We start from the raw sequence: 25,000 nt of genomic DNA, 5'->3' as shown, positions 1-25,000 counted from the left end.
TGTTCTCATGTCAGTTGCCAAAACGTGTAGCTGTTGCTTATAAAAATCGATTCGGCATTAAATTCTTATCCAGATTTTGCACAAACCACCAGCAAACACCATCACTCTATCAGCACGGGTGTCTACCAGTGTGTGTGTGTGTGTGTATGTGTGTGTGTGTGTGTGTGTGGGTGTTCCACATCCATATGCAAATATTCTGATTCTCTAACCCTACAATAACAAATGTAGAGTATTGTTAAGCCGTCACAGGGTTTTTGTTGTGGAGACATAAATGTGACTGTTGGTCCATTTTAGAGGTTGATCGAATGAGCCAGAAGGGAATGGGTGCACCACTTCGGCCCTTTGAGCAAGGCATTTGCCTGAGCAAGGCATTTGCAGTTGCGTTTTTGACTCCCTGATTCTCTCCATCAGTGCGTCTCCATCTCTCTCTCTCTCTCCCCCCCATGTTCGCTCTTACTTCACGAGCCCATCTCAGGAGCTGAGGCCAGAGGGGCGTGCGAGAGAGCGAGCGAAAGAGAGAGAGATTCTGCACACCTCTGGCTCAAACGCTTTGATTTAGCCACCGAGCCAACATTGTTTACGCCCTGAGCTGTTAGCACGGCTGATAGATAACGTGTGTAAACAGAGCAGTGTGTGATTTACTGCATGTTTGACAGTGTGGAAAGTTATTTTGTCTAATGTCGATGTTGGTTATGAATCTAATTTGGTATTCATGTATTCAGACGGTGTAGCGGTGGCATTAGTATGCAAGCGGTTTGATTTTAGTTTAAGTAAATAAGTCGTGTTTGTTTACAGCAGATTATTCAGACGGTGAGAGGATGCAGTTTAAAATCATCTGCACTAACACACTCCTGCTGTCAGGTTACACAACATATAGGAAATATGATCAAACAATATATGCTGAAATAATCACAAGGCTCCTCAAACACATCAGTAGTTTGTCACTAGCTTAGGCCGGCTAAAGGACAAGCTAAGTTGCTAGCTGGGCATTGCTACGTCCCAAATGTGGTCATAATGGGCTCATTAGATAGTGTTTGTGCAGTTTTTTATTTGCGTATTTGTATCATATAATGTCTAGTATAAGGTCTATTATGTATACTTTGCAAAACTGCTAGTTATCAAGGTAGCTAGCTGGCTAATTTGACTCACCTAACCTCTGCTGTGTGAGACTGACGACAACACACAGTAGTTACTCTGAAAAAACTGTGAATTTCCTTAAAATAGTACTCAAAGTTGCCCCTCTGTTTACATATATCAGGGAATAGCTTGGACAAACAAGAAACATGAAATTTATCAACAATGAATGCGTAAAAAATCAGAGAAAGTCTTTGTCGTCACTCAGTCTGGTGTTTCTGCGCTGATGTAACTCTGTCTACCTGCACTCTGTTTTTCCCACTCAGTCCTTTTACACACGGGACCCTTTAAATTAAGATGTCTGGACAAGATAGAGCAAAAACAAATCCTCCATGTTCTCCTCATGAAGAGCCTTTCATCCTTTAAAGTCTCCTTAACAAGCTCTATATCTGGGCGCTAACATTGTTAGCCGTGAGGCAAATCAGGCGGCTTTCTCCAGACTGACATAATCAGACTGTCTGGCGGAGGATTCGGCCAAAGCGTGCCCAGATATCTCAGCGTGGCTGGTGATGATGTCGTCTTATGCTCAGCCAGTGTGAGTACAGGAGCTGAGTACTTCTCTCGTTCAGCTTTGATTGTTTGCACAGAGATTCATTCGACACGCACAGCAGCTCGCATTCCTTCAATTCTACACATTCTCACATGTGATCGGAGCTGCCAACCTCCCTCAGGAAAACTCTCTCTTTCTCGTTTCGACCAGGCGGGTCAGGGGTCAGGGGTCAGAGGTTAGAGGTCAGATTTACTGCCAAAGGTCCCCAACTAGAAACCTGCAACATATTCTGTAATCTGGTGAACTGTGCCGGGAGGATGACTGAAGAGAAAGAGTTGATTTTTGCAGTTGAATGCCTTGCTCAGGAGTCCCTCAACAGCGAATCTAAGACAGTCACTGTTATTCTATTTCACCAGGTTTTTGGCGTGAAATGCTGGCCTAGCCCAGTTGTTTCCACAGCTGGCTGCCAGAGCAAGAGGCCCGAAACCTCGTACAGTATAACAAGACGTCGATAATGTGCTTTACTTCTGCAGCACTTATCAAAACAAGTTACAAAGTGCTTTACAGCGATAATAGAAGACAAATGTGAGTATCGTGTCTAAGGAGGAATACCACAGGCAAACTAAACAACCTGACAACCACGTCGACAAAGAACGGCTGGGAGGAAGACTGGGAAGAAGCCATGCAAGTGTTGGGATTTTTTTCCGTCACATTCAACACTTTCCACTCGCAGAGCTCTCAGTTTAGAGACACAGGAAGAGAGAGAGAGACAGAGACAGGGAGAGAGAGAGAGTAAATCAGATTTATTGGCAGTGTGGAATCATAATTATGTGTCTGATCTGTAGTATGTGAAGAGGCACTGCAGTGTGGAGGAACATCGGTACAAAGTTTACACAGTTTGTCCATTCTGGTGTGAGATTTGTGAATCTGCATGCTACAAAATAGTGGAGTACACACACACATTTCCATTTAAAGTACACCTGAGCTCTGTTTTGTCACACACGTCCAAACTGCGTCCACTTACCACAACATAAATCCGTCTCTGAAGATTTGTTGGTGCCCACTTGAGCCACTGGAGAGGGGACAGTGGGTGGACAGTGGTGTGTTGGTTAGTAAATGATGAGCTGAAGCAGCAGAGGTGGGAGGTCCACACAGACAGCAGAGATGGATGAAGTCTCTCAGGTGCATTGTGGGATGCGTGGAGGCTGGCGGTGCTCTGGAGGGCTCCTGCTGCTCTCACAGCCTCACAGTTCATATGTGGTGAAATATGAAAGAATGCTTGGGAAACACAATTTGTCAGTGTTGCTGCTCACGGAAATCTTTCATTATTCATCTTTGGGCTTTAGCGCCTGAGCTCAACCTTTCGCTGCCTCGTGTCGTCTTTGTTTGGTTTGGCTGGCTTCATATTGCTTTAAAGGAAACGAGCCAAACTCAAACACAAAACCATTTTCATGTGGGTGTGTCGTCGGGTTGTGATGTGATTGCTCCTGACAATGATGGAACAGCTGAAACAAAAGTCTGTTTAAATGTCAAAATATGGCAATGTGTCTTTTCTGTCGCTCTTTTTACGAGGGATCATCACAGACTTTGGCTTCGTCGGAGCTTTTTAACCTTAATGTTCCATTGTTGGCGGCTCTCTGAAAGCCTTCCTCGCTCATTCTTTCCTGTCAGTTATTCCTTAATGTAGTCATCATCAGCCCATATTCCCAGCAGGCACTTGATTTCAGCACACACAGCTCATCTGGGCTGCCACACACAATCCATACTGCACTTCCTCTGATCAGTCAGGCCGAGCCGACTGAACTCAGACCGACTCAGAGTCTCAAAGAGTGACACAAAGGGGCCGTACATATGTAGTGCAGGTGTGTGTAGTGATCCGCAGGTGTGTGTGATAGTTTTTCTGAAAATTGAGCTTCGATCCTAACCCTCATTCTTCCTCCTCCTCTCTGTCCAAAGGTACGACTATGTGGAAATTCTCAATGGCGGGGATGAAGATTCTCCCACGTTGGGGAAGTTCTGTGGGAAGATCGCACCCTCGCCAATCATCTCTAGCGGCAACAGACTCCTCATCAAGTTTGTGTCTGACTATGAGACCCACGGGGCAGGATTCTCTGTTCGCTACGAGGTCTTCAAGACAGGTGAGCAAAGTGAAAGGGAAGGCCGGAAAGGTTCTAACAACTCACAGCAAAACAATGTTAGTGACCAAGAATGTACCTTAACTATTGGAATTGTATTATTTTATTACCTCAGGGCTTGAATGTCCCTGCAGCCCTTCATCTACAGGCACTGGGTTCAGGAGTACATGATGTATATGGAATGATGCAACAGTATTGAAAGTGTAGCGAAGCTGTTCTATTTCCTGGCACACAAACCAAATAGACTCAAATAAACACTGGAGGATGTGAGCGTCTCCACTGGGGCGTACGCGAGCTGGACAGACCTACATAAACAGGAAGGAACCTTGCTCCCATGTCCTAGATTTGTATTTGCTCGCTCCCCTGGGTCCACTTGAGCGGACGCCAAGAGCTGAATCTCTTGCGACCGCGTGCATTTCTGCCAATGGGGACCGGAGATAAATGATGATAAGGGAACGTGTCTTTACCTGAGATCACCCTTTTTTTTTCTTTGTTTGCACCCCTGAGAGCAATAACCATTGGCAGAATCACATCAGGTTCCAGGAATAGCCCCGGGTCCAATCCCCCTGTGTGCCTCTGATGGAAAACACGGTGGTGGTGGTGGTGCACGATGATAAATGGATCGACAAATCTCTCTTTTGTACTTAAATGAGTCGCGGCGGTACGAGCAGGTTAGGAGCCCGATTCATACCGGAGCCTCTGCAGGCTAAGAACGTCTGACAAAGTCCAAAACTTTGAAGGCTGCTCTCACCGAACCTCATTTCAGGTGCAAACTGGAGCAATGAGCGATGAATGACAGGAGACGATTAAAAGGTCGAGGTAATAAATCTGTAGAAGTAGGTCAACGTTCTGTCAGACTCTTCTGAAGACAGTGCTTCCACGTACTGAGGATAATCAGGGGGAGGGGGGGGTTCTTCATCTTTGATCTCTGATATCTGTAACGATGGAATTGAGAGCTGCAGCAGTTTATCTATGTGCCCGTTTTAGAACATGAACAACTACAGGAAGTGTGCAGAAGTCTAGTCTAGTACCACTGGTTCATCTTGAGTAGCAGTTTAAATAGTATAACCTCATCAGTATTGTTGTCGTGAGGCACAAATGACTATTCAGAGGCAGTAGGTAAACAAATGTTGAAATGGACAGAACCATCATCACTGTGGTTGTGCTGGCAAAGGGACTGGAGCTCTGAACATGTCGGCAGCATCGTACTCCCATACACACCTACAGGCCATTCCTGTGGAGGCGGGAGGAAACCCACGCAGACACAACACAAGCTCCGCACACACAAATTGCGGACGCGTACGCTGAAGTCGGTCCGAGCTGGATTTGAACCCGAGACCTTCCTGCCGAGCCGCCGTGCTGCCCTGCGGTCGTTGTTATTGTTTCCTACTCCTTCTGTATCCAAACAGAGGCCAGTGGATGTTGGACTCTCTGACTTACAGCATTCACCACTTTCCAATTAGATTTGAGAGAAAAGCGATAAACTTCCACATCCATTAAACTGAGCAAATGTAATTATAATAAGCAGTCCCAGGGTGAAAGGTCACGAGAAAGCGGAGATGTTTCATTATGGAAAATTCAAAGCAGCTGTCATCAGACCAGCACTCAGCCTCCAGTTACTGCAGTTAGTGGGCGAATAAAGAGAGATATTTGGTGTGTGTGTGTGTGTGTCAGCATGGGGGGGGGGGGCTGTGTGTGTGTGTGTGTGTGTGTGTGTCTGCACGTCTCTGCTACTGTCCCGCCTTGTGTTTGCTTCCTGTTGTTGTTGCACACGTCCTGACGCCGTCTCCACTCTGCTGGAGGATGGATGCTTCAGAATGTGTGTGTGTGTGTGTGTGTGTGTGTGTGTCAGTCTTTCAGTCTGCTCTGATTGTATCTGTCAGCGTCTTTTCCACAAGTGCGTTTTGTCTTCCTTCTGTCTCCATTTATGTCGGGGGATGTATACATCTGTCTATCTTTGCCTTCCTGCCTCTGTGTGTGTGTGTGTGTGTGTGTGTGTGTGTGTGTGTGTGTGTGTGTGTGTGAAGCAGACAGGTGTATGGGACCCCAGGCTCATTTAGCTAATGGGCTGTTTGTCCTTGGAGGCACCAGGGGTGACCTGCAGACGAGATGGATGCTCTGGCACAGAAGCAAATCTAGGGCATCATCGTGTGTGTGTGTGTGTGTGTGTGTGTGTGTGTGTGTCTGTGTGTGTGTGTGTGTGTGTGTGTGTGTGTTCTGTGTCTGTGCGGTGGCCTCAATACAGGTCTTCTCCTCTCTAACCAGTTAAAAACAGCCCTTATACTCGCTCAGGTAATCCCCCCGCACCCCCGCCCTCCTTTTCACCACATTTAAAATCCATTACTGAATCTTTCTCCTAAATGATGCTGCTGCTGGTTTTCACTCAACCGGGACCTCCCTCCTCCTCCTCCTCCTCCTCCTCTACCTTCTGTCTGAGCTTTTCCTTTTCTGTCTCACCAATATTGTCCTTTAATCCTAGAATATCATGCTAATATCAGTGTGTCAGGTCATTAAAGCTGACTAGAAACAAAACATCTGGGTCAAACTCAAAGGTTAACCTCAGATATTTGACACATTGAGCCTGAAAGCGAGTTAAGTTTTATACCCGACTGATCTGAAATGGTTCACGCAGAGTTCAGCCTGTTCTGACGTTGCTAACTGATCTTTGCTTTCATTGATGGCTGAAATCAGGAAATGTCAGCTGGAGAAAGGAACAAAGACAGTTTTCACTCCTGATCGTCACCTGATCACTTTGTCCCTCTCTTCCACGTGTTTCGCCTCCGTTCACATGGCGAGCTCCCTTTGGCCTTAAAGATGGCGGCGGACTAACGCATGCCGGGCCGTAAAGCTCCGGCACGTCACCCCAAACCGAGCGGCCCGCCCTCTGCTGACCACAGAGCCCACAGCCCAACGTTTATGAATGATCTCCAAACTATATTTGCCCCGACTTGCCTTTCATTGGAGGTTTACAAACCAGAAACACATGTGTGCGTGGTCTGCTTCGGGGGGAGGGGGGAGGATCACTGATAAAAGAGAGGAAGATGGATAGAGGGGAGGAGCCTGAGAGCGACGGGGCATCAAAGGAAGTATCGCTTTCATAACTCAACCTGCACTCTCAGACCTAAAGTTTAGAAGTAAATTAGGGGTTTGTTCAGCGCCGCTCCTCCATCAGATTCCCACCGCCGCTTAAAGAACTGCAGCCATCACGGAAATCAGAGTCCGTGATGTCTTCATCTGTCAGAGCGGCTTCTGTTCGCCGCAGCGCTGCGTCGCGTCACGGGTCAGTCTGAGTTCTGATGCACTTAGACAACGCATTCTCTTCCCCTGAACAGGAATTCTGATCCTAAAAACGCAGCATTCCCAGGTTGAATACACAATGTTCACAAATGATTGCATCTTCTTAACGCACACATGTACACACACACACACACACACACACCGACTCAATTATGTGCCAGCTGAGCAAGATGGAAGCCTCATCCCTCAGCGCTCATCCTTCCACGCCATTCATCATGTCACCCTTTAATGACAACACCTGTGTCAACAGCATGGGGTTCTCTGTGTGTGTGTGTGTGTGTGTGTGTGTGTGCCTGTGTTCACAAGAGAGTTTGGAACCCTCATGTTTAGACGCATGCTCACATAACATGCAGGTCACATCTGGCCTGGCAACACACACACACACCCACACACACACACACACACACACACACACACACACACACACACACACTGGCTTTCCCTCTGAGCGGTGGTTGACCCTCGTCAGCGCCCGGAGCCTCCTGCTCTCAGAGATCAGTCACCGTCTTGTAAAGGCGCTGGTGCGGCGTTATGACAGGCGAGGTGTGAAGGATGTGAGCGGACACGAGCACACACACTTTCCATCAGGACGAGTCAGCAGCAAACGAGAGACAGTCAGTGTGTGTGTAAGAGTAACAAATCTGCCACAGGACCACAAGCAGGACTCAGAGACGGATCGATCAGGAGAGACGGATTGAAAGAGAGAGTCGATATTAAAACGCTTTATAGTAATGAATGAAAGAGAAGGAGAGCAGAAAGCACAATGTTTAAAGGCCTGATTGGTAATGGAGAGGGAGAGAGGGAGAGAGAGAAAGGGAGAGAGGGAAAGGGAGAGAGAGATAGAGCCTTATATCGCTCATCTCTCCATTTTCTAGAACCAGATGTCCTGATTCCGGAGCGTTGGTCTTGTGATTCTGTGTCCTCCAGCCTCCTCTCTGACATGTGACACTCATTTCCACAACATCTGAGCCGAATCAAATCGCCCTCTCCTCACCGATCATCCGTCTTGTTTTGTCACTTCCAGCTGGTGATGGACCTCGCCGAGGCAAACAAAAGAGTCTAATGTGGTTCAGTCGCCGGCTTGATGAACTTCATGTTTTCGAGGCTCTGTGTCTTGTGTCATTCTTGCATTTCCTGTTTTTGTTGCGCGTGCACAAACCCCATCAGCGCCCGGTGACTGGAAACATCAGCATCTACACAGCTAGCGCAAGAAATGTAGATTTGTTCTGGAAGCAGGTTGATCTAATCTCTCTGTATGGGCAGACACAGCGGCTCCATAACGCGGAGAGTTCTGCCGTGTAAACGAGCTCCTCTTCCTCATCAGCCCAGCATATTTTCATACGAGTGAGGCCACAAATATGCTTTTGCTGATCATGTGAAATGAGCCAAATGAGCGTGGAATGGAAGCTGCCAGCACAGTTTACTCACTCAGGCTTTAATGTGAGCAGCTCAGTCCAAAACAGAGCCGGAGCCGACGCTGCTTTCACTTTAAAGTTTGCCATCGTTTATCCAAATCAGAGAGGGAGAGAGAGAGAGAGAGAGTGAAGGCATATGGAGAAGGGAGAGAGGGAGAGAGAGAGGGGGGGAGGGAGGGAGACAGAGAGAGAGACAGACACAGAGACAGACAGAGAGGGAGAGAGAGGGACTGTGAGAGAGGGAGGGAGTGAGAGACACTTGGAGAGAGACAGAGAGGGAGGGAGAGAGACAGGGAGAGAGAGAGACAGAAAGGAAGGGAGAGAGAGAGGGACTGTGAGAGAGAGAGAGAGGGAGGGAGGGAGGGAGTGAGAGAGAGAGGGAGACGGTGGTCGGCAAGGATAGAGTAACAGTGTGTAATGTGCTAGTGGTGGTTTCGTGTGTGTGTGTGTGTGTGTGTGTGTGTGTGTGTGTGTGTGTGTGTTGACCATGAAGAGTCTCCATAAACAGCCTGCAAGTGTCTGCAACAGTCAATAAATACCGAGCCGCTCCAGTCAAAACAAAGGACGCAGACAGAGCGCCGGCTCCGGCCTGGGAACCAATCAGAGCAGGGGGGTGGGGGCGGGGCGGGGGGGGTTGGGTTGTCTGATTGGAGGGGGATGACATGAGTTTGTCAATAACACAAAGGTTGTGTTGTCTTAGTGAGTCCGGTCAGATCTTCTGCCTGCTTCCTGTGTTTATACTGTGAGAATGTATACTGTGAGAATGTCTTCATTCCATTCTAATCTTCCTTCAGTGAGCCGTGACCTCTCTTTGCCCTCTGACACTCACACTCCCCATCTGTCACGGCTCACAATTAGTCACTCTGCCAAAACAGCCGGGCGACACTTTAAAAGCTCATCAGCGTCTCTTTATCACTCAGGTACAGAATGTTCCAGGAACTTCTCTGCTCCCGCCGGTCTCATCCAGACGCCGGGCTTCCCAGAGAAATACCCCAACAACCTGGAATGCACCTTCATGATCTTCGCCCTCAAGATGACGGAGATCGTGATGGATTTCAACAGTTTCAACCTGGAGCCCGACACCACGCCGCCGCCGGGAGCCCTGTGCCGATACGACTGGCTGGAGATCTGGGACGGACTCCCCGCAGGTGAGGAAGAACGCCTGGGCTCGGCCGGGAGGGGCCTCATTAACATAAACGCAAGCTTTACACTGAGACTACATGAGATCAATCACTCAATACGCTACAGTGAGGCATAGGGAGGCATGATTATGATGCACAGGTTGCCCGGACGACGGTCGTCTGTGGTCATCACTCCGAATAGAATTACAGAAATGAGTCCAAATGAACGAAATCAAATGTTAAGATACTGAAGTAAGTCTAAACTCCATTCATAGACACAAACTCCTTCCTATGGTGACTGAAATGAAATAGAAACCAGGTCAAAATAAACTAAAAATAGATCCAGCAGCCAGACAGGAAAGTGGAGGAGAGAGCGTGACAGAATGAAAAATGATGAAGCTGCGAAGGAGTGATGAAGGAGAGAAGGGGACAGCTCCTCCTCAGGTAGAAACGGGACGAACGGAGGAAGCAGGCGGAGGAGACGAAGACGACGACGACGAGGAGGGAGAGAAGATTAGAAGCCTGCGCCTCCGCTGATGTTGACGGAAAACAGATTGGCATTGGAGGCGAGCGGAGGTGGAAGAGGAGGGAGCGAGGGAGCGAGGTAGGAGGAGGGCGAGAGGATAGATGGCTCCCCTGCAGGTGGGGAGAGCAGAGTGATGAAGACGAGCTATAAGAAGTCCCGCTGTGCTGGGGCGTCCATCCTTCACATCCTGTCCCTGATTCCTCCCCTGATACTGGATACAAACAGAAAAGGCGAGGAAGCAATGATGCCGCCGCTTTTTCCACTTTTGATTTGCTTTTGTCCGTCACACAAAAACCTCTTCTGTCTCTCTGCTCTAAGGATCGATGTCACTTCCTCCAAACTCTCACCGGCTCAGCAGTTCCCAATCAATACTCAATTAAAAAAGTTCCCAAACGATGACTTCTTCTTGAAACCCGTCCGTCTGCTGACTGGATGGAGGGAACGTTTCCCAGCTCGTGGCTTTGTTCCCTCGCCGACTACATTTGGGTCTCGTATGGACGACGACGACGACAACTCAACCTGCCCTCCCCTCTGTTCTCACTCCTCCCTCCTCCGCCCGCCACGTCTCAGCCTCCATTGTTGTCCAATTAGTCGCGTAGAGAGCGGGCGAGGACGGCGTACCTCGGCACGGGCCAAGCAGGGTTGCCACGTTGCCCACAATGGCCGCCGCCTTGCCAGCGGCTCCGCCTGGGATGGGAGGGAAGGGGGGGGACTGGTGTAGGGACGTGAGGGACACAGGGCGGACAGTAACACACACTTTACAGCTCTGCCAGCACGTCGCACCGGCCAGGCCCTCTACACTCACGTGATCTGTGTGTGTGTGTGTGTGTGTTTACAATGATTCTATTTCTATGAACTCATGCATGTAAACGTGTTTTCATGTAGATGCCTAAATGACATCGCCTCCCACTTCTCTCTCCTCTCCTTTTTCCCCTCTCTCTCTCCCATCCTTCCTCCCTCTCTCCCTCCCTCCCTGTCCTCCCTCCCTCCCCCCCCTCCCTCTCAGTGGGTCCTCACATCGGCAGGTACTGCGGTCAAACCTCCCCGGGTCGAGTGATCTCCAACACCGGCATCCTGTCCATGACCATCACCACCGACGGCGCCATCACCAAAGAGGGATTCTCCGCCAACTACACCATCCGAGAGCGGAGACTCCCGCCGGGACACACGGACGAGGGTGAGCAGCCCTCGTGTGTGTGTGTGTGAGTGTGTGTGTGTGAGTCTGAGGGAGAGAAAGAGAGGTTTTGCTTCAACACATGCTGAAGTTGAAGGTTGCATGAAACCAAATTTAGCGCCGTTCTCCAGCTTCACCCTGCAGGTCAGGAACCCCAGATTCAGAGCTCAAACTGGTTCAATGACTGCAGTTCTGGTGCTGACAGGGGAAGAGGAAGTAAAGGCAGCGTTCCTCCTCCCTGCAGACCCCCAGCTGAGCTCAGCGTATTGAATTAAAGCTCCTTACTAAACTAAACCACACTGTCCTCTCCACAAGGCGCACAATCACTCCTTTCTTCTATTTAAACAGATTTCTAAACCAAACTTGGCTTCGGCCCCCTGTACGATCTCAGCTAAAGCTCCCATTCTGCTGCTCCTCGCCCCCGCTGACAGCTTCAGAGCAATCAAACGCACCTCCTGAGGTGAATTTATGGTCGGCTCCCCTCTGTGTCCTGACCATCATTAATGGATTCCAGCCAAGCCTTTGATCAGCCGTACCATCGCCGGGGCATCGGTTTAAGTCCTCTTTCTTTGAGCTGGTGAAGTGGAGGAACAGAGAGGGGGGGTGAAGTTTGCCCCCCCCCCCCCCCTGAGCTGAGCCTGAGCTGTGGGCCAGGATCGGCTGTGTCCTGAATAGAAATCAGGACGGAGAGCAAAGGGAAGGAGTGTGGAGCAGACGAGTGCAACCTCCCAGTGCCATTTAGAGGAAGTTAACTCAGTGTGTGTCTGCGTGCGTTCATTTGGAACGATCTGACCTGAAAATCATCACGACGTAAAATATTGACGACCAGCACCAAAGCGTCTCGCGACCTTTTCAGCGATGTCGCAAGCAAATGGTCTCATAACTTATTTGTGGAACTTGGAAGGACGTGTGTGTTTGTGTCAGTCTGGCAGACCTCGTGTCTCCAGACAATCCTCCCACGCTCACACACACACACACATACACACACACGTTTCCCCTCCTTTTGTCCCCCTCCCTCTTCCTTCCCTGGGCCCCCTGCTGTTACAGAGCCGACACACCGTGGCCCCTGAGTCGCCTTCTTCTAAATGTTGTTTTGAAGGCATGTTGGAGTTTTCTCAGCCCAGAGGAGAGCACGTCAAACCGCAGTGTGTGTGTGTGTGTGTGTGTGTGTGTGTGTGTGTGTGGTGGGCGGTGACCCCACTCTGAACCTCATCATAAAGCGCCCTATAACGCCGGCCCAGCAGGGGGTCGTTTATGAAGGCGACTGACGGCCCAGCGGGGGGCGGAGACGGAGACTTTACAGATGCACATTAAAAGTTAGACTGAGATGAGTGAACAGAGACGTTTCTTCAGCCTCCTCCTCCTCCTTTGATTGAGCTTTTATTTTCATTTTTACATCTTAATTGAATTGCTTCTTTCTGTGGCTTGTGGACTTGTCAGGTGGTTTCCATTTCGTTTTGTTTTGATTTTGTTTGTCTTTTTCTCTGTTGCCGGGCAAAATTCAGCTGTGACGAATTTCTCCTTCCCACAAAGTCTCTGTCGTCAGAAGCCCGTCTATTGTTATGTACTGTTTCTCCTCAGATGAAGTAACCAGCTGTGGCTTTTGTTCACTTGACTCATTGAAGTTGTGTGTGTGTGTGTGTGTGTGTGTTGACAGACTTTGCTTGTATGGAGCCGCTGGGTTTGGAGTCGCGGGAAATCCCCCAGGAACGGATCAGCGCCTCGTCCCAGTACAACGACAACTGGGCCCCTGAGCGCTCCAGGCTCAACTACGAGGAGAACGGGTGGACGCCCTCAGACGACACCGTCCGGCAGTGGGTCCAGGTCAGACACCTTCCTTCTCTCAGTCTAGAGGTTCTGACGTGACGCTTTTAGGCAACCGGCAGATTTCCTGGCGTGTTCCTAACGTGTATGAAGACGCTCGCTCGTGTCTCACATGAGGATTTGTCTCACATCTGTCTGACAGACCACCGGCATCTGTCTTCACTGGTGGAGGTGTGTGTGTGTGTGTGTGGGGGGGGGGGGGGGGGGGGGTCTGCACTGTCCTATTGTGCGGGACAGGAACTCATAGAGGAAGTCTCACAATGCCGGACCCCCTTCATCCTTCCTGTGGTTGGGTTGAAAGAGGAAGTGGGCGGGGAAGAAGGCGTCGGCGCTCCTCTGGACCCGGGGACGGGCTGAGACAGTGTGTTGTCTGTCTGGGGACTCAGCTGAGAGCCCTGTGGGTACGAAGGACAGAGATTTAATTGAGGTTAATGGTTTTATATGTGGAGAGTGTCTGAATGCCCCTTGATGTCAGTCAAGATGCCTTAAAATAGAATGTTCAGTCTGTAACAGTGGCTTTAATGTTTACACACTGTGACTTTGAACATAGACGGACTCAGATCACGTCTTTGTCCAGACACATTCTGCTCTTCTGTCATGGGATTTGCACCAGCGACCTCCCCTCAGCCGCCTTCTTCCTGCTCAGGGAAAGCTAGAGGCTACTGCTACCCACTGTGCTGTGTGTGTGTGTGTGTGTGTGTTCTGGTGGTGTTGAAGCAAAGCGTTGTTGGCACGTTCCCTCCTGTAGGAACAGCAGACCGTCCCTGTGCCACTTTGATTTATAGCCTCAGAAAGCGGCGCTGTTGCTCGGCCCGACTCGGCGAGGCGTTTGAGTTATGACTGCTGGTTTTTGTGAGGAGAATTTTTCCATTTTATTTGATTAAGTGTGTTGCGCGGCCAAGTCGGCGCGGCGCGGCTCGCCCACGGCTTTTCATTCATCTTACTTGAGAAGAAAATTATGACTTAGTTAATTCATGCATGCCTGCCTCCTCCTCTGCAAACACGCCTATTATTCATTTAGAGACATTTATGTTCTATTGATACTATTTTCAGGTCGCTATTCATAACGTTGCCGAGGTGACGTTACCCCGTGTCAGCCTGGATGGCGCGACAGACCCAGCTCATTATCTGGCCATTAGGGTAAATCTGTAATCACCGTTTACTCTTGTGACTCCTTTCATAACTTTATGGGATATTTGCAGTGTCTCCTTTTATACAAGTGGGGATCAGAAGTGTGCTTTAACTGTTCAGCAGTTGAATTACCCAGCAGCCTTTGTTCGCCCGTGGTTGTTGATATCTCAGACACACATGATGCTGCTGCTTCTGTGTGAGTGGAAGCCAGCGGAGGGGATCTCTCCTCCTGCAATAGCGACTCCTACTGGTTGGTGGAGGCGCCTGCACAGAGGGTTTGGGCTCTGTGGGGGCCGGCGTGGGAGGGACGACTCAATACTCCTGTGAGTGTTGAGTCCTCTCTGCGATTAAAGGCAAAAATGCGATTAAGCCGCATACATTATTAATTGGATCCTGTGGCGTTCCTGTATACATGAGGAGTTGTGTAATTGCGGCATGAGGCGATTCTTCCCGTAGAGGAAAACGCTGGCGGAGGAAATGAAGACGTGGATTTAGAGCGTCTGTCACTCAGAGCAAGCGTACTTTGATTTGTGAAAATGGAGTGTAATCACAGTTTAAAGCACGGGCGGGCGCTCGGCTCTCTCTGCCCCGCCCCGTCTGACTCCACACACACGGGGAACGTTCCAAAGTAGGAAGGAAAAGGATGGAAAACATTGTCAGTTCAGTGAAGAAGAGCTCAAACTAGAGTCTTTACATTCATTAGTCGTGGCAAGAAACACGATCAATGGCACACAGTGTCGCATGAATGGACCCCATTGAGGCCAGATGTTTAAATCTGGATAGACTGGAAATACGAGTAAATAAATAAGAGTAAATACAAGTACAAATACTAAAAACTCAATAAAAGGAGGAGTATAAAAAACACAGATCTCATTCAGGAAATCAAGTAGTTTGCGTTGCAGGAATCACACACATCTGCATGAATTGCTGGAGTCAGAATGAGCCGTTGTTGCCGCGGCACCAGGGAGGTATTGAAGTAATTGACTTGTTATTGAAAACTGTGATGTAAGCCCAGGAAAGGCTTCCTTCCCCTCCTGACTTCAAGTATTTATAGACGCACGGCGTTTGTCTTGGGGATGTCTTTGACGGCACCAGGAAGAGCTCAGCGGCGTGCATCTGGAGAACACATTTCCACCGTCTTGTGTGAGCGCAGTGTGTGTCATGGAAGCCGGGACAGGGAAGGCAAAAAAACAAAAGATCCCCCGAGAGACTCTTAAAGGATCTCACAGGAATGCCACAGTGATCTTCCAAACCCCCGGAAGTGTCAATAACTGAGACGAACCTCCACACAAATCAGACACATGAACGCCTCAGACTTCCAATCTGGCGCTCCATGGATGCACGTTCATGATTCCATGAAAGCCTGTTGAGTGTCTTTGTGCCGCGTTATTCAAAGATCTAATTTCTTCATCGAGAGAGAGAGAAAGAGAGTGAGAGAGAGAGAGACTGTAGATCTAATTAGGTCATTGCTCTTTCTTAGTATCTAAGGAAAGATCTAAATTCTTACTGAGTAGTTTCCATGTCTCCTGGCAGGTACATAAGCACCTAAACGCTGCATTCAGGTTCCTGTCACTCTCTCAGCAGCGGTGGGATCTGGTTTCCTTTGCAGCAGTGAGAGCGAGTGGTCGTTCCCTCAGCAGTGCAGCGCTTTCTTCAAAAAAACAAAACAAAACGGTCAAATCTGCCCCCACATTTGAGTGACGGAGGCTTTTTTTTTTTCCCTCTCACCGTGGAAGCAATTTCCTGTTTTGGCAGGAAGTACAGAAGCTTTTGTTAAATCCCATTTAGCTGCACTTTGAATATGACCCCCCCCCACCTTTGAGCCCCCTCCCCTTCCTGCATTGTTTCCTTTCTTATTAAACTCTGTGTGACTGTTTTCTTTGGCATGAAACATGAAGTCATCACGTCTCTCTGTCATGTGATGTCACAACTGCGACTCCAGACAACAAACTTAAGCTACTGAAGCTTTTCATCTGTAACTTTCCATATTTCATTATTAATGTGAATCATGTTCAATCAAATGCAGTTATTGACGGCAGATTTCCACTGCGGACTCAGGACAAACTAGATGCGGCCCTTTTTAATGAATAAAAGGCTAAAACTTGTAGGAGGAGCTACAAACGTTTGTGGGAGGAGCCAATCATTGTAGGAGGAGCTATAAAAGTACTAACAGTACAAAAATCATGTTGGGTGCAAATGGGCGTGGCCTTTATGTGTTGAAAAGTGATCATTACTCCAGATCGTGTCCAAAGTATCAGTATCAATGCGTTTATGAGATGTGTTGCTAAGAGACAGAAAAGGCTGAAAACAAAACAGGAAGTGTAGGTTGGTAACAGCTGGTTTTACTGGTATTCATCACTATCAACCTCTGACCTCGCCTCACTTCCCACAATGCCCCGCTGCTGGCCTCGCTGCAGAAGCAGCAGCTCCCGTGTCGATGCACGGAGGTGAAGTCAGGAGAGAGTAATCGCCCCGCGGTGCCTTCAGGATCCGTTCAGCTCTGAAGACTGAATGCTTTGATTCTGAGGGACTCGCAGCAAAAACAGACATTTGTTACCGATCGTCTCGGGTGTCTCAAACGTTTGCTGCTGTCAAACTCTGTGTCGCTCAGAATAAATGAAGAGTTTGCCGAGAGGAGCAGGCAAACAGCCAAGCGGGTCTCAAACTCCTGATGCATCACGCTTCAACAGTTTGTTTTGTCACATTCTCCTGCTTCCCTCCACGCCGTACATTTTAATTTGCCAATATTAATCATTTTGTGAGTGGTGTCGCTTTTTATAAATGGTGTTTACCTTTAGACTCCCGGTTGCAGTTTTTTTTGGCGCTAAGCTGTTGCATGATGGGATAAACAAAGTAAAGCGTCTAATCTTAAGTCACAACAAAAGCTTGTGTATATTTATGTCGCACAGTGTCGAGGCGTGTTTAGGAGGTGTGAAGCCTTCTTCCTCCTCCTCCTCCTCCTCCTCTGGGGAATGTGGATGAGGAGTTATTTGGGAACGTGGCCCAGCAGTCCCACAGAACAGCGTTTCCCAGGGGTCTCCCTGTCACTCAGGCGGCCCACACAAACCCGCCGCTTGCTATTTTCCCTCCCTTCTCCCTGAAAAAGCTCCGAGCGGCGGTAGCGGCTAAATAACAGCCTCCGCTTCCCTCCCATGTATCTATCACCGCGGCAACTCGGTGGCAGTATAATTACACGGCGTTTCATTACAGGCGTCCCACGTATCCCGGCGCTGGATGTATTTTTGCGCCGTGCGACAGATAAAACATTTTCCCCTCTCGAAATAATTCGTTTTTGTTTCAGCGGGATGAAACGGGAGTCAGATTGATGGCCGCCGCATGAAACACGCCGCCGCGGAAACAAACTCCATTTCACACGCCGGGAATGGAAAGAGCGTGAGATTTGGGTGAAGCGCACTTAATTTGAGATAAGTTTGAGTATTTTTCAGGGAACGTTTCCATGAGAAATTTTCTGATTTAAAAACAGCAGCAGTGTGCGGCTTCATGTCATCACCGCTGCTCCCTTTGATGATTACAATCTCTTTAATACAGCTTCTTCTCTTGCACACACACACACACACACACACACACACACACACACACACACACACACACACATACACACACACACCGTGAAGGGCCTCGGCTGCGGCTGCTGCGTTGCCAGATAAAAATGAAATGAGTGGTTTTATCTGTTATTGGGCCCTTAGATCAGAATTTCAAAGAGAGAAATGATGAAAAGTAAAGTTGGATGATGTCACAGTTTCTCTCAAAGCTTCACTGACGAGTTCGAGTTTAAGAATCTCCTCTGAACTGAAGTGGAAGTGGAAGAGAATGTTGAGAGTTTGTTTCTGTTTCACACTGCGGCTCTGCTTGTTTACCACACAGGACGATCAGACTGAGAACCTGAACACTCAGTGGGCACGGTTGTGTTGCAGCAACGTAGAAAGGGGTCAATGTCTTTGTCTGTCTGTCTGTCTGTCTGTCTGTCTGTCTGTCTGTCTGTCTGTCTGTCTCTCGCTCTCTGTCTCGCCCTCTCTCTCTCTCTCTCTCTCTCTTGCTCTCTCTCTCTCTCTCTCTCCCTGTCTCTCTCTCGCTCTCTCTCTATCTCTCTCTCCCTGTCTCTCTCTCTCAACGTCTCTCTCTCTCCCTGTCTCTCTCTCTCTCTCTCTCTCTCCCTGTCTCTCTCTCTCTCTCTCTCTCTCGCTCTCTCTCTCCCTGTCTCTCTCTCTCTCTCTCTCTATCTCTCTCTCCCTGTCTCTCTATCTCTCTCTCCCTGTCTCTCTCTCTCTCTCTCTCCCTGTCTCTCTCTCTCTCTCTCTCTCCCTGTCTCTCTCTCTCTCTCTCTCTCGCTCTCTCTCTCCCTGTCTCTCTCTCTCTCTCTCTCTATCTCTCTCTCCCTGTCTCTCTATCTCTCTCTCCCTGTCTCTCTCTCTCTCTCTCTCCCTGTCTCTCTCTCTCTCTCTCTCTCTGGTGCTCTTGTAATGCATTTAGCCTTTATTTGCTCACAGCCCTTTGCTCTCATGCAGTCTGGTGTTGGTCTAACATAATAACCTCTTAACCTGAGGGGTTATACACACACACACACACACACACACACACACACACACACACACACACACAGGGGTCACACAGTAGTCATGTGATAATGCGGTTGGACAAAGCTGGTATAACATTGGTCTGAGCTGGTTCTGTCTCTCTCTCTCACACACACACACACACACACACACACACACACACACACACACTGTCTGGACTGCCATGCGCGTCATGACTCCACTGCTCAGAATTAAAAGAACCCATTCCCCCCTGAGGTGTGAGTAATAGATGGTTGTATAGGTAATGAGGAAATGTGTTCAGTGTGTGGTTGCAGGTTTGAATCCCTGGCTGCCGTGTTTACAAGCAGGAGTTCCGCTGAACCGTCACGTCTGCGTCTCCATTATTGCAAATCGTCTTTAAAGCAGAAAGTGCTATTGACTTTACACGGAAAAATGTTGGAGAGGCTTTTAAAGTCCATCCCAGCTGTCAGCGCTTCATGTGGCCGGCCTGAAGTGGAGGACCTGATTGAGGAGGCCACTTAATGCTTACAGCACGTGTCAGCAGTTTACGAGCGGCCCACATTGTGCGACGTTCCCGTAACGTCTTCAGCTGCGCGGCAGGAGGACGGAGGTGCTGTCGAATAAGAGCGAGCGTCTCTCCGGAGCCACAGATCCGATTCTCTAACTCTGAAACCAAACCCGTCTCTCCGTGTCTCTGCGTTCCCAGGTGGACTTGGGATTCCTCCGCTTCGTCACGGCCATCGGGACGCAGGGGGCCATCTCCAAGGAGACCAAAAAGCACTACTACGTCCGCTCGTACAAGGTGGACCTGAGCTCTAACGGAGAGGACTGGGTGACGGTGAAGGAGGGATCCAGGCAGAAGGTAAACAAGCTCAGGACTCACATGCTGATGAGGAACCAGGCACACTGGGGAAAGAGTCCAGTCAAACAAATCAAAAGGTTCTGACCCAGAAGGTGAACAGGTCCGTGTGTCGCTCTAATTATCTCTCTCTGATTCCAGATCTTTCAGGGGAATCACAACCCGACAGACGAGGCCCGCTCCACTCTGCCCAAGAAGACCCTGACCCGCTACATCCGCATCCGCCCCATGAGCTGGGAGACAGGCATCTGCATGCGCTTCGAGGTGTACGGCTGCAGGACCTCAGGTACAGAGACTCCGCCTCCCCGCCTCTCCGACCCCTCTGCTCGCTCTGCACGTTCATTCATACAGGCTCCTGGTGGTGAAGCCAAGTGTCCCCACGGGGGGCCGTTAAAGTTGCATATACTCTTAATGGAGCACATACACACACACACACACACACACACACACACACACACACACACACATTAAGCACATGAGCGCGGTGGAGGGATTTTGCAGCTTGCTGATTGCTTGTTAGGGTTTTGAAGATTGCAGCTGTAAAATAGCATTGGTACACAACACACACACACACACACACACAGGAAGCTCACGGTACTTAACTGCATTTCTCATGAATCTGCATCACCTCCTTAGTTTTCAATCGGATGCGTTTTGCTTATTGAACCTGGTTGTTATTGAGTGAGGTCGTCCATTTCTGAAACACATCTCATTAAATCTGTCACACATTTGAACAAACCAACGCACCTGTGAAGAGTAGTGAGATTTCCATTCAGTGTGCACAGCGGCGATGCTGTCAGCAACATTGGATGTGAAACTGTGTGTGTGTGTGTGTGTTTTTGTGCATTAAAGTGTCGCAGCGATTTCAGAATGGACCCTCAGAGGTGTGTGTAATGTTTCTGCAGCTCGGCGCCGCGGCTCCGCTGGCACAATTATCTCACAGAGAAGGACTTTAATTCGTCACAAAAGGAGATAAAGCCGGAGACAAACGAGGCATTCAGGCGCCGTCGTCTCAAACAGATAGCGGCCAGCCTGGCAGCTCGGCCTTATTCATTTACCTGTGTTTGGCTCTGGCCGTGTGTGTGTGTGTGTGTGTGTGTGTGTGTGTGTGTGTGTGTGTGGCTCAGTTTGACAGACTCTGGCTGTAATAACATCTTCTCACGTTTGCGCCCGGTGAATCAAGCAGCCTCTCTCTGGCTGCGGGATGAGAAACCTCCCGCAGCTCTCGGCTGATTTTAAATAATCACTGCTTCCAAACGCAAACTCCCACAGAAGGACGCGGTTATTCATTACAGAGCTGAGCGGGAGAATCACGCCGCCTCATTACTCATCCTCTAACATTATATAAACCCAAGGCGTTGATGTGCTACAAGCAATTCTCAGTGGGGGAGTTCCATAAAGGAGATATTAGGCACTTACTCACACCAGAACAGGCAATAGAGTGCTAGACAGCATTAAGGAATATAATGACACGGCCGGGAAACCACGTGTGTGTGACTGCCTGTGTGTGTGTGTGGCACGCAGGTGTTGAAGCGATGAAGAATGAAGCGATTACCACAAACAGATACACTCGTCCTCCTCTACATCCACAAGCTTTTCTTTTCCTCATCGCAGCCTAAATCTGATCCAGATTGTTCGTAGGTTTTCCTTTAAAGAGCTCACAGAGGGTTTTACTTTAAAGCCCTCACGAGGACGTATAAACCCGGGAACACATGCACCCGCCGGCGTCTACATAAAGAAGGTCGGTGTAGTTGTAAAAGCCGATGACATCACATCCACACAGGAGCCGCTGTGTGAGACGCAGAGTTTGGCCGTCTGTTGTTTTCCCTAATAGCTTCGCCTCGGCCTGCAGTGAACACATAATTGACTGTGTTTTTATCAGGTTTTGCTTTTGCTCTGCGGAGGATAAACACGGTTGTTACACGGCGTGCGGCGTGTCCAGGAGTAATGAAACGCCCGTCAGAAGTCCTCAGCTCGCCGCAGAAACGCAACACAGAGAAAGGTTTCATGTTTGGCCTCTTAATTGACTTTAATGATGAATGAATGGAAGTTTTGCCGCGGCTCGTATCCAAACTAAAGCAGGGAGTTGTGACAGACATGTGCTAGTAGAGGAAGTAATGGGTTAAAGTCTCGCCAGAACTTAATACTGTGTTGACTTCTGATACGCTCAAACAGGAAATGACTTGTCTAATCTTCCTGTCTCAGATCAAACGCACAGAAACTTGGTATTGAATCACTTTGCCTCACTGACTTCACTGCAGCCTTGAAGCTTCTGAAGCTCAGAGGCAAAGATCATTAGTGAAACAAGAGCGTGATCCGCTAACCAAGAGCTCCGCACAGACCTGATCAATGTGTCTGTGAAGCTTCACACACTGAAGCTGCATCCAGGCGCCATCAAAGGAAACGGGAGATAAAAGTCAGGACGAGAAGGAGATCTCCTCTCTTCATCGCTCTCTCTCTCTCTCTCTCTCTCTCTCTCTCTCTCTCTGCAGACTATCCATGTTCAGGTATGCTGGGGATGGTGTCGGGTCTGATCACAGACGCCCAGATCAGCGCCTCGTCCTACGCCGACCGCGGCTGGGTGGCGGAGAACTCTCGCCTGCTGACGGGGCGGTCGGGCTGGACGCAGCAGCAGACCAAGCAGCCCTTCAGGAACGAGTGGCTGCAGGTGGGACACGAGCCGCCGCCGTCGTCTCTCAACGTCCATACGGTGGAAAGGCGATGATAGAGCTCACCTGTCTCCCTCCCTCCCTCCCTCCCTCCCTCCCTCCCTGCAGGTGGATCTGGTCCAGGAGAAGCTGCTGAGCGGCGTGGTGATCCAGGGGGGGAAGCACCGCGACAGGAACGTCTTCATGAAGAGGTTCAAGGTGGGACACAGTCTGGACGGAGAAGAGTGGACCGTGATCAAGGAGGACAACACCACCAAGCCCAAGGTGGGTCAGATCAGATCAGACTGCTACCACCTAGTTTGATTGATAGGTGGGTTAGGGTGGAAGAATCTTAAGATCCAAAACCTTCTGGCTGATTTAGTTCACCCTCTTCCTGATCCGGGAGGAAGTGTGCGTTTCTCCCTCGTCTCTCCGCTTCCTGTGCTCCTGCGGCCCCCGTTGGCGCAGCGTCCTCGGCAATGCGTTCCAGATGGCCGGCGGAGGACGGGGGGGTCAACCGCGCACACACACACACACACACACACACACACACACACACACACACACACACTCACACACGCTGATTTAGTGCAGACGCATGTCTAAGATGAGCCCTCCTGTTTCCTGTCTCCTCATGTAAAAGTCGCTTCAAAAGGCAGGACAGGAAGTCTTAGTGAGGCCTGGGCAGCTCAAACACACACACACACACACACACACACACACACACACGTAGACACATATATACATTTGTAATCGAGCACATACAGTCTATACAAAAGCACAAAGAGGCACTTGTATGTATGTGGAATTTATGTATGATTAATTCTCTCTCTCTCTCTCTCTCTCTCTCTCTCTCTCTCTCCCTCTCTCTCTCTCCCTCTCTCTCTCTCTCTCTCTCTCTCTCTCTCTGTCTCTTTCTCCCTCTCCCTCTCTCTCGCTCTCTCTCTGTCTCTCTCTCTCACACACACTTGTTTGCATGTGAGTTTTGTATACAGTATCTTTATCGTTGCCGTGGTTACCTGCAGGCTTTGGCAACAGTTTTAACATTGCAGCCGATCAGACACATTTCTGTGCTGCTGGTATTCAGCAGTTCTAACCGCATTTCTGAACACACAGTGTGTGTGTGTGTGTGTGTGTGTGTGCGTGTGTGCGTGTGCGTGTGTGTGTGCGTGTGCGTGTGCGTGTGTGTGTGCGTGTGTGTGATTGTGTCAGCAGCAGAAAGTTTCACCCAAAAGTGAACATATCTGTCATATATTATCAAATCAAAACACTCACACACATTTTTATCGTTTCCACGGTTTCCAGTCATCTCGACAAGACAAAGGGATGATTCAGACGTGTGTGTTCTCATCGTCAATCCGTGTGTGTTCCTTGTAAGAGCCCGACCACACACACACACACACACACACACACACACACACACACACACGGTCACATCATATCTGCATCCCTAATGCTGCACTGAGCCTTTGATGGACTCGGCGTGAGGAAACCTTGGCGGTTTGAGCAGGAGGGAGTGTGTTGGGAGTGTGTAAGGAGTGTGTATGGAGTGTGTTCGGAGTGTGTTGCTGTCCCGGTGTGAGCGTAACCGCTTTCATCTGCGTGGGGAAATCTGAAAGGAGGAACTCTGGTCCTGATTTCCTGGCCTCTGCCAGGGTTTCATCCTTCCTCCTCCTCCTCTTCTTCCTCCTCCTCCTCCTCCTCCCTGCTCCGGTCTCTTATCTGCTCAGCCCGCTCGTCTGATCAGACATCAGAACACTGCGCCTCTGTTTGTTTGGCTCTGCTCAGGCGACAGATGGTTGCACTCTGCCACCGACTCTGAGGGTGATGAGCGACGGCAGAGTTAAAACAGTTGCGGCACGAAGCGGGGGGGGAAAAAAGAAGTGGATTTTCTACGCATTTCTCCAATTTTTCGCCCAAACGATGTCACTTTTGTCCACAGGCCCTGAAAAACATCTTCAATCAGATTAAAGATCTTAAATCAGATTAGTGACTGAAGCTCACCAGAGGCTTCACTCTCCTCTCATCTCAGAATGGAGCTCAGACTTTGTTTAAAATTGAATTTCAAGGTCTTGATTACATTTTGATCCTGACCAAGCGGCGTGTGTGTGTTTGTGTGTGTGTGTGTGCGTGTGTTTCAGATATTTGCAGGGAACCAGAACCACGACACCCCGGAGCTGCGGTCCCTGGGTCCCCTGCTGACCCGCTTCATCAGGATCTACCCAGAGAGAGCCACCAACGAGGGCCTGGGCCTGAGGCTGGAGCTGCTGGGCTGTGAGCTGGAGGGTGAGTCCCGTCTCAGAGAACAGGAAGTAGAAGACGTACGGCTGAGGCTTCTGACCGGCCTGTGAACACGCAGACGGCTGCTTACCTACTGTGATGCAGACACGATCAATCGGTCACCATCAAACGGTCTTCAGCCTGCTTATCGCTCATGTTTGTTGTACAGAGGAGGAAGAGGCGGAGGAGAGCACATGAAAGTCTGGCACATGCCAGGGCAGGAGACTATCTCTACTGCTGCAGTGGTCAGAGCTGGATGGTGTGTGTGTGTGTGTGTGTCAGGGGGAGAGTCGACCTCTCACAGTAGGTTAGGTTAGGGAGGAGCACATGGAGGGAGGGAGGGAGGAGGGAGGGAGGGAGGGAGGAGGGAAGGAGGGAGACGCTTTAGGCGGGTTTGAGTATCTGGTTGC

General features: G+C 49.5%; 1 protein-coding gene across 1 annotated transcript in view; it reads left to right on the top strand.

Moving 5' to 3' along the window:
• The window catches only part of LOC142988701 (neuropilin-1a-like), a 41,446-nt gene that overhangs the window by 12,268 nt on the left and 4,178 nt on the right, over nt 1–25,000 (top strand). Inside the window, exons 3-11 of the mRNA XM_076137937.1 lie at nt 3,581–3,762; nt 9,392–9,619; nt 11,125–11,295; nt 12,950–13,116; nt 19,510–19,665; nt 19,804–19,948; nt 22,155–22,330; nt 22,440–22,595; nt 24,452–24,596. Coding sequence (XP_075994052.1) covers nt 3,581–3,762; nt 9,392–9,619; nt 11,125–11,295; nt 12,950–13,116; nt 19,510–19,665; nt 19,804–19,948; nt 22,155–22,330; nt 22,440–22,595; nt 24,452–24,596 — 1,526 coding nt within the window. The remainder of the gene's footprint in view (nt 1–3,580; nt 3,763–9,391; nt 9,620–11,124; nt 11,296–12,949; nt 13,117–19,509; nt 19,666–19,803; nt 19,949–22,154; nt 22,331–22,439; nt 22,596–24,451; nt 24,597–25,000) is intronic.

The sequence above is a fragment of the Genypterus blacodes genome, unplaced genomic scaffold (assembly GCF_046128005.1).
Source record: "Genypterus blacodes isolate CSIRO-AG114 ecotype Tasmania unplaced genomic scaffold, CSIRO-AGI_Gbla_v1 ptg000342l_1, whole genome shotgun sequence".
Lineage (NCBI taxonomy): Eukaryota > Metazoa > Chordata > Actinopteri > Ophidiiformes > Ophidiidae > Genypterus > Genypterus blacodes.
This window is presented reverse-complemented; position numbering and strand designations above follow the sequence as displayed.